The sequence below is a fragment of the Bufo bufo genome, chromosome 11, assembly GCF_905171765.1.
Source record: "Bufo bufo chromosome 11, aBufBuf1.1, whole genome shotgun sequence".
Classification (NCBI taxonomy): domain Eukaryota; kingdom Metazoa; phylum Chordata; class Amphibia; order Anura; family Bufonidae; genus Bufo; species Bufo bufo.
The window spans coordinates 101,297,780-101,307,533 of NC_053399.1; the positions used below are offsets into that span (position 1 = coordinate 101,297,780).

The following is a 9,754-nucleotide window of genomic DNA, read 5'->3' on the forward strand; positions in this document are numbered from 1 at the left end:
TATAACATGTCTGTGTACCCTGTGCTCTGTACATATAACATGTCTGTATACCCTGTGCTGTGTACATATAACATGTCGGTATACCCTGTGCTCTGTACATATAACATGTCGGTATACCCTGTGCTCTGTACATATAACATGTCTGTATACCCTGTGCTCTGTACATATAACATGTCGGTATACCCTGTGCTGTGTACATATAACATGTCGGTATACCCTGTGCTCTGTACATATAACATGTCGGTGTACCCTGTGCTCTGTACATATAACATGTCGGTATACCCTGTGCTCTGTACATATAACATGTCTGTATACCCTGTGCTCTGTACATATAACATGTCGGTATACCCTGTGCTGTGTACATATAACATGTCGGTATACCCTGTGCTGTGTACATATAACATGTCGGTATACCCTGTGCTCTGTACATATAACATGTCGGTATACCCTGTGCTGTGTACATATAACATGTCTGTATACCCTGTGCTCTGTACATATAACATGTCGGTATACCCTGTGCTGTGTACATATAACATGTCGGTATACCCTGTGCTCTGTACATATAACATGTCGGTATACCCTGTGCTCTGTACATATAACATGTCGGTATACCCTGTGCTCTGTACATATAACATGTCTGTATACCCTGTGCTCTGTACATATAACATGTCGGTATACCCTGTGTGTACATATAACATGTCGGTATACCCTGTGCTCTGTACATATAACATGTCGGTATACCCTGTGCTCTGTACATATAACATGTCGGTATACCCTGTGCTCTGTACATATAACATGTCGGTATACCCTGTGCTCTGTACATATAACATGTCGGTATACCCTGTGCTGTGTACATATAACATGTCGGTATACCCTGTGCTCTGTATATATAACATGTCGGTATACCCTTTTCCCGCAGGGCGCCTCCTCCAGTCTGGTGGTGAAGTTTGCGGACACGGAGAAGGAGCGGGGGCTCCGCAGGATGCAGCAGGTGGCCAATCAGCTCGGCATGTTCAGTCCAATCGCCCTCCAGTTTGGAGCTTACAGCGCGTACACCCAGGCAGTAAGTGACCAGGTGAATACAGCGCTCTCAGCCTCAGTGACTAACTCTGACCTCCCCTTCCCCCGGTGACCTCCCCTTCCCCCGGTGACCTCCCCTTCCCTTGTGACCTCCCCTTCCCTTGTGACCTCCCCCCTTGTGACCTCCCCTTCCCTTGTGACCTCCCCGCCCTTTGTGACCTCCCTGCCCTCAGTGACCTCCCCGCCCTCAGTGACCTCCCCTTCCCTGGTGACCTCCCTTTCCCTGGTGACATCCCTGCCCCCGGTGACCGCCCCTTCCCCATGACCTCCCCACCCTTTGTGACCTCCCCGCCCTTTGTGACCTCCCTGCCCTCAGTGACCTCCCCACCCTTTGTGACCTCCCCTTCCCTGGTGCCCTTTGTGACCTCCCCACCCTTTGTGACCTCCCTGCCCTCGGTGACCTCCCTTTCCCCGGTGACCGCCCCTTCCCCATGACCTCCCCGCCCTTTGTGACCTCCCATGGTCTTTTCGGTGATTGGCTGGTGTCACTCTCTTGCTGTTCTTGTGGCCCCCAGCTTATGCAGCAGCAGGCCGCCCTGGTGGCCGCACACAGCGCTTACCTCAACCCCATGGCTACAATGGCCGCTGTACAGATGCAACAAATGGCGACAATCAACCCTAATGGAATCATAGCCACGCCCATCACGTCCTCGTCAGGTGAGGCACCGCGCCGTCCTCGGATTTTCCCTGCTCCCACCACCGTTGTGTTCTGGGGGGGGGGGTGGTTTGGGCAGCTGAGTATTACAGGCCCTTATCTCGATGCTTTGGTGGTCTCTGCAGGTACCAGTACCCCCCCTACACTCACTGCCACTCCAGTATCTGCCATCCCTGCCACGCTGGGGGTTAATGGCTACAGCGCAGTGCCCTCTCAGAGCCAAGTACAGCCAAGCTCGGAGGCCATATACACCAACGGCCTGCACCCCTACCCAGGTAATACTGGTATGTATTCTATCCCTGCCCTGCATGGCCCACAGGACGGGGCCGCAGGGCAGGCTCTTCATCTTCCTTTCCTTCCAGCTCAGAGTCCGGTCACCCAGCTAGACCCTCTGCAGCAAGCCTACGCCGGCATGCAGCACTATACAGGTGGGCATGAAAGGGGGGCGCAGCCAGTACTGTGGGGGTTCACGTCACTGGTGTCATGACCTCTCCTATGTCTGTCCATCCTGCAGCTGCCTACCCCGCGGCCTACGGTCTGGTGAGTCCGGCATTTACGCAGCCGCCGCCCTTGTTACCGCAGCAGCCTCCACAGCAGCAGCAGCAGAGGGAGGGTGAGTGGCGCCCGTCCAGCGCAGCTGCCGGGTGCGCATGACCGCAGCATAACCTCCCTGTGTCTGTCCCAGGTCCAGAAGGTTGTAACATATTCATCTACCACCTGCCCCAGGAATTTACCGACTCGGAGATCTTACAGATGTTTCTACCGTTTGGGAACGTCATCTCCGCCAAAGTGTTTGTAGACAGAGCCACCAACCAGAGCAAGTGTTTTGGTAAGTGTCGGCCATGGCGCCGGTCCACTGCCCGCCAGGGTCTGCCACCTCCTTCCGATGTCTGTTTCTCACCTTCCCTTGCAGGCTTTGTAAGTTTTGACAATCCCGGCAGCGCCCAGGCTGCGATTCAGGCCATGAATGGTTTCCAGATTGGCATGAAGAGGCTCAAAGTACAATTAAAGCGACCAAAAGATGCCAACCGGCCGTACTGAGGGTTCAGGTGAGTGTATGAGGCGAGGTGCCAGCCTGGGGCAAATGGCTTGTGCTACTGTCAGTGGGGCCCGCTGCCCGCCCCGAGTCCACATATGCCCTGTGTGTGTCCGCCATGTCCCGATGTCCATGAATATGTCTCACAAGCTAAGTCCTATACGAAGGCATTGATAACAGGAGGATCCCGGGCTTCTTGTGCAGATCTAGCACACTGTGATCTAGTCATCCCTCCAATGTACACCAGACTGTGCCCCGTTTAGACATGGTGATCTAGTCATACCAGTTCCTAGTTTAGACCATGGCACAGTAATCTGGTGATCCCATGTCCTGTTAGTCTAGACTGTGGCACAGTAATCTGGTGATCCCATGTCCTGTTAGTCTAGACCATGCACAGTAATCTAGTGATCCCATGTCCTGTTAGTCTAGACTGTGGCACAGTAATCTAGTGATCCCATGTCCTGTTAGTCTAGACCGTGGCACAGTAATCTAGTGATCCCATGTCCTGTTAGTCTAGACTGTGGCACAGTAATCTAGTGATCCCATGTCCTGTTAGTCTAGACTGTGGCACAGTAATCTGGTGATCCCATGTCCTGTTAGTCTAGTGATCCCATGTCCTGTTAGTCTAGATTATGGCACAGTAATCTAGTGATCCCATGTCCTGTTAGTCTAGTGATCCCATGTCCTGTTAGTCTAGATTATGGCACAGTAATCTAGTGATCCCATGTCCCGTTAGTCTAGACTGTGGCACAGTAATCTAGTGATCCCATGTCCTGTTAGTCTAGACTGTGGCACAGTAATCTAGTGATCCCATGTCCTGTTAGTCTAGATTATGGCACAGTAATCTAGTGATCCCATGTCCTGTTAGTCTAGATTATGGCACAGTAATCTAGTGATCCCATGTCCTGTTAGTCTAAATTATGCACAGTAATCTAGTGATCCCATGTCCTGTTAGTCTAGACTGTGGCACAGTAATCTAGTGATCCCATGTCCTGTTAGTCTAGATTATGGCACAGTAATCTAGTGATCCCATGTCCCGTTAGTCTAGACTGTGGCACAGTAATCTAGTGATCCCATGTCCTGTTAGTCTAGACTGTGGCACAGTAATCTAGTGATCCCATGTCCTGTTAGTCTAGATTATGGCACAGTAATCTAGTGATCCCATGTCCTGTTAGTCTAGATTATGGCACAGTAATCTAGTGATCCCATGTCCTGTTAGTCTAAATTATGCACAGTAATCTAGTGATCCCATGTCCTGTTAGTCTAGACTGTGGCACAGTAATCTAGTGATCCCATGTCCTGTTAGTCTAGATTATGGCACAGTAATCTAGTGATCCCATGTCCCGTTAGTCTAGACTGTGGCACAGTAATCTAGTGATCCCATGTCCTGTTAGTCTAGACTGTGGCACAGTAATCTAGTGATCCCATGTCCTGTTAGTCTAGACTGTGGCACAGTAATCTAGTGATCCCATGTCCTGTTAGTCTAGATTATGCACAGTAATCTAGTGATCCCATGTCCTGTTAGTCTAGACCGTGGCACAGTAATCTAGTGATCCCATGTCCTGTTAGTCTAGATTATGCACAGTAATCTAGTGATCCCATGTCCTGTTAGTCTAGATTATGGCAATGTAATCTAGTGATCCCATATCCTGTTAGTCTAGATTATGGCACAGTAATCTGGTGATCCCATGTCCTGTTAGTCTAGACCATGGCACAGTAATCTGGTGATCCCATGTCCTGTTAGTCTAGACCGTGGCACAGTAATCTAGTGATCCCATGTCCTGTTAGTCTAGACTGTGGCACAGCAATCTAGTGATCCCATGTCCTGTTAGTCTAGATTATGGCACAGTAATCTAGTGATCCCATGTCCTGTTAGTCTAGACCATGGCACAGTAATCTAGTGATCCCATGTCCTGTTAGTCTAGACTGTGGCACAGTAATCTAGTGATCCCATGTCCTGTTAGTCTAGACCGTGGCACAGTAATCTAGTGATCCCATGTCCTGTTAGTCTAGACCGTGGCACAGTAATCTGGTGATCCCATGTCCTGTTAGTCTAGACTGTGGCAATGTAATCTAGTGATCCCATGTCCCGTTAGTCTAGACTGTGGCACAGTAATCTAGTGATTCCATGTCCTGTTAGTCTAGATTATGGCACAGTAATCTAGTGATCCCATGTCCTGTTAGTCTAGATTATGGCACAGTAATCTAGTGATCCCATGTCCTGTTAGTCTAGACCATGGCACAGTAATCTAGTGATCCCATGTCCTGTTAGTCTAGATTATGGCACAGTAATCTAGTGATCCCATGTCCTGTTAGTCTAGATTATGGCACAGTAATCTAGTGATCCCATGTCCTGTTAGTCTAGACTGTGGCACAGTAATCTAGTGATCCCATGTCCTGTTAGTCTAGACTGTGGCACAGTAATCTAGTGATCCCATGTCCTGTTAGTCTAGATTATGGCACAGTAATCTAGTGATCCCATGTCCCGTTAGTCTAGACTGTGGCACAGTAATCTAGTGATCCCATGTCCTGTTAGTCTAGATTATGGCACAGTAATCTAGTGATCCCATGTCCTGTTAGTCTAGTGATCTCAGATCTACAGGTATCATCACCTATCTACTGTTTCAGCACTCCTCCCTCCCCCAGAGCAGTGGATTCTCAGTGATCACATTGATCTCTTCTCCAGTAGGATTTTTCGTGGACATTCAGTCTGAAATAAAATGAAGATATTTAATAATAATTATATTAACCACGTGACCAAAAAAAACAACAGCTTCTCTTTTTCTGCCGCTTGTAACCCGCCCACCTTGTGCCAGGGTCCAATCAAATCATGAGACGACTCTGTCGCCTTGACCTAGCGTCCATTGGCTGCCCTGGAACTCGTAGCACCGCCCCTTGTAAGTTGCATCCGTTGGAATGACTGTGTTGTATTTTGAGACTCCTCCCTAACTGCCTCTCCCTCCTACCTCCTGTAAGCCCCGCCCACGAGGAGCGGCTCCAAGGGAGATCTCTGTTTTGTATAGGATGCATGGAGTGCTGTGGAAATATGGAGTTGATGTGCCGTGCAATACTGACTGTCTCTCTAGGCTGTGAAGGGCTACATGGCGGGTGACACCCTTTTATGATGCATCTGCAACGTCCTAGGTGTAATAACCCAGAGGAGAGCGCAGAAGCCGCTCATGTTGGCCTGGTGACCTGTCCCGGTGTATATCACATTCTGACCGCAGGGGTCTCTGTAGTCACATCATAGATGAACCTTCATAGTAGGAGAGGGAACCCTGCAACAAGCCGGTTCTAAGGATCACCAGATTCCTATGTCCCCATGACAACACTTCCCGAGCCGCCCTGGCAGATCCGTGTTATCATAGGGCCTCATGGGTACTCTGTGCCCCTCTGACAACACCGAGCGGCCAGCGTGCAGGAAGAGTTGTCATTGGGACCTTCTGATCACTCCAGATGTTTCTTCCAGGTCTCAGGGGCTTCTCCTGTGATCTCCGCCTGCACTGGGGGTGGGTGAGGGGTTCAGGGGGCTATTTGTGGCTGCATTTGATAAAAGGGGTCACCTGCCGTTACTGTGACATGTACAGGACTGATTACTGATGCCCCCCCCCTTCTGTGGCCCCCGGTGTGCTGATGTAAAGTCTTGGCAATGCTCGATGTGGTCTGTGCACTGACTGCTTCCGCTGTTTTCCATCATCCCCCCCCACCTTCAGACCACCCCAGGGGGGACCCCGGCTTCTTCAGGACAGCTCCAGTCCAGGCTGCAGTCACACACGCAGGTTTTGAGCGGAGGTGAGGAATGGATTGGAGAGGACCTACACTTCACTTCTCCTTCATGGATCCACTTCTGACCTGGGTTCAAAAGAAACAGCCGTGTCCATTATAAGGGGCGGGGCCCTGACAACCTCCCGATACAGAGTTACCCTTTAAGGGGCGGGGCATGCTGATGGGTGCCGTGACACTGCATGAGCCGTCCAGAATGTGTGACATGGAGAGGGCACACGGTTTACATACAGCACTTTGGGCATGCTGGGAGTTGTAGTTTTGCTTAGGTTGGAGACCCCTGTAATAGACAGCACCTGTCAGCAGGATTAACCCTATTACACCAGGCATACTGGGAGAGACGTTTCAAATGATACCTGCAGGATCAACTCAAGCAGGCAGTGTGCCTGGTGTCATAGGGTCGATCCTGGTGACAGGTCCTCTTTAAGGGCAGTCTCATCTCCTGTGCATGAGACATTGGGACATGACCCCCATCATCCTCCCTCCACCTGTCTGTGGTCCCATCATAAAGTATCCGCTCTCCACTCAAAAACGTTTGACCCTTTTGGTCGTCCTCTCTTATTTGGGGGTGTCTGGCATGGCCTCTGGACGGCCTCCATCCCGCTGCCATGGAGAAACAGAGGATGAAATGGGCCCAGAGCAGAACCATAGCGGCCCAACGTCCAGAAGATATTGGGTGAGGTGGTGATCCTGTGACATGCCCAGAGCAGAGACCTCCAGCCCCCCGGCTCTGCGTCTGGTCCGAGGCCATGGGTTCCCATCTGGTGCTTTGAATTCTGGGTGATGTCACCTAAAAATTATCAGAGCCCCGGTCCATGTCCTAGATGGAAGGCCGGGTCCTCTACGTTCTCGGGGACATGATGTGGGCTTCCTGGACATAGCATCTAGACTAGTAGTCATGGGACCGTATCAGGAGCTAAGAGAAGATGGAGCACCCTGGTGTGTGATCATATGGTACAGATGGAGCAGGATTTAGTGCTGGGTCCAGACCTAGTCCTGGAGATGAGGAGACTCCTCTACGTTCTCGGGGACATGATGTGGGCTTCCTGGACATAGCATCTAGACTAGTAGTCATGGGACCGTATCAGGAGCTAAGAGAAGATGGAGCACACTGGTGTGTGATCAGATAGAGCAGGATTTAGTGCTGGGTCCAGAACCTAGGTCCTGGAGATGAGGAGACACCTCCACGGTCCGCTAGGCACCGGCCAGGATTCAAACCCAGATGGTGCGGGGGGGGGGGTGGACGTGTTTTGACGTCTGTAGACCATGCCTTGACTTTGTGTTTGCTTTTCCTTTCAGGGGGTGCACCTGGTTTTGGGGATCAAGGGGGTTCCTAGGTCCAGCCCCACGTCCCTCTTTCCACACCTCACAGAGGACTCCAAACTTTTTCTGCTGCTGGACCAAGAAGGACAATTTTTTTTTTTTTTCAGGGGAAACCGCTACAAAACGCTGAATCCGATAATCTCCCACCTCTTAACCAGCAAGGACCTCCAAACTCATCCCCACCCACCCCCCAAGAGGTGGAGAAGTGGAACATTCCTGGATCTGCGCACACTCACCGGAGCGGACAGGGTACAATACACTTGCCACGTCCGGCCTCTCGAGCGGGCACGGGATTTATTTTTTACCTCGGGCAAAAATGGAAAAAAGGAACTTTAAAAAAAAAAAACTAAAAAAAAAACTAAAAAAAAAACTTGAGAGGTAGCGCTGTACGGGGCGGCAGCGGGGCGCAGTATCGGGGTGATAATGTTGTGTTTAGATTACCACTTTTCTTCTGATTTCGCTCATCGTCCCGTCTAAAATGTTTTTTAAAGAAAGATGGCGTTTTATGAGGTAGAGTGGAATATTTTATAGGAGGTCGGCGGGAGGTGGAGGCGCCGCTCGTATCGTAGTACATACAGAGAGGATCTGGGCAGTAGTGGCAATATCCCTTATCCCTGACACACACACCATGCATTCGGCTGCTGCATTCATCCGAGGACCCTCCTATAGAAATCTGCATGTGCAATCCATAGGGGGGCCAAGAAACACATGGAATACAGCACAGAGACTATGTGGGGGTTAGGGCACTACCACCTCCTGCTTTGGGCTCTCCACTTTCTATGGCGTCTCTCAAAAGCTACCCTAGATGTGGCCCTGAGAGGAGAAAATGGTTTCTCAAAGGAAGAGCTGCTTTCTACACTATGTAGTCCCTCAGGGGCGGAGCTATCTTCTATGTGGGCACTTAGGAAAGAGTAACGTATGTGCTTACTGAGGAGGAGCCACCATCTACACTATGTAGTCCCTCAGGGGCGGAGCTATCTTCTATGTGGGCACTTAGGAAAGAGCAACGTATGTGCTTACTGAGGAGGAGCCACCATCTACACTATGTAGTCCCTCAGGAAGGAGCAGCCTTATGTAGTTAGTGAGGAGCTATCTTTTACAGTATGTAGTCCCTCATGGGAGGAGCTATTTTCTATGTGGGCGCTTAGGATTGAGCAGCCTTAGGTGGTTGCTGTGTGTTTTATAAGAGGAGCAGCCTGCTATCTGGTCTCTGAGAAGAGGAGCTGCCTTCAATGTGCCCTGCAAGAAGAGGCTATCCTTCCTTTCTCCCCAGATGATTTATCCTCATTGTGGCCCTCTAAGGGTGGGGGGAGGGTCCTGTATTACATGTAGTTTCTTCATAGCGACATTCCATGTGTTCCTTCAGAGGACAAACTACCTTCTGAGTAGTCCTTTGTGAAGTTATCTTCTATGTGGTTCCTCAGAGGAGGAGCTAACTACTATGTGGTTCCTCAGAGGAGGCGCTAACTACTATGTGGTTCCTCAGAGGAGGAGCATCTTCCCTATGGAGGTTTACCGCTAAATACTATAGGCACAAAACACTTGACAATAGACGTGTAGTGGTCCATCAGCATCACGGGCCCACACTGTGGGGTGGGAAGGTTCCTTTAAGAATGGCGGCTGTTTGGACTCCCACAGTGCAGTGTGATCAGACTGCGCCCCTGTCACGGGCACAATTATAAGGCAGCGCCATTGTGTTTCCTTTCTTTTGGTCGGGGGAGGTTTGATATGATGTGTACATTTTTGGAGACCCTAGAAGTGTAATCGCCCCCCACACACACACGTCGCTCTACAGCCCACCATCTTTCTGACACCCCTAGGTGCACTAGGACACCATTTTTCACCTTGATAAATGCCCCTCCCCCACTGACCTGCAC

The 9,754-nt window shown here is 50.5% G+C and overlaps 1 protein-coding gene across 2 annotated transcripts in view; it reads left to right on the forward strand.

Annotated features, from left to right (window-relative positions):
• CELF3 (CUGBP Elav-like family member 3) overlaps positions 1–8,846 on the forward strand; it is a 32,872-nt gene extending 24,026 nt beyond the window's left edge. The window contains exons 6-13 of one of the 2 annotated variants that reach the window (XM_040412629.1): positions 920–1,075; positions 1,596–1,737; positions 1,861–2,019; positions 2,098–2,163; positions 2,250–2,348; positions 2,421–2,564; positions 2,649–2,784; positions 7,854–8,846. In XM_040412629.1, coding sequence (XP_040268563.1) covers positions 920–1,075; positions 1,596–1,737; positions 1,861–2,019; positions 2,098–2,163; positions 2,250–2,348; positions 2,421–2,564; positions 2,649–2,776 — 894 coding nt within the window. In that variant the 3' untranslated portion in view covers positions 2,777–2,784; positions 7,854–8,846. The remainder of the gene's footprint in view (positions 1–919; positions 1,076–1,595; positions 1,738–1,860; positions 2,020–2,097; positions 2,164–2,249; positions 2,349–2,420; positions 2,565–2,648; positions 2,785–7,853) is intronic. The other variant, XM_040412630.1, reaches the window with a different exon arrangement.
• The last annotated feature ends 908 nt before the right edge of the window (positions 8,847–9,754 follow it).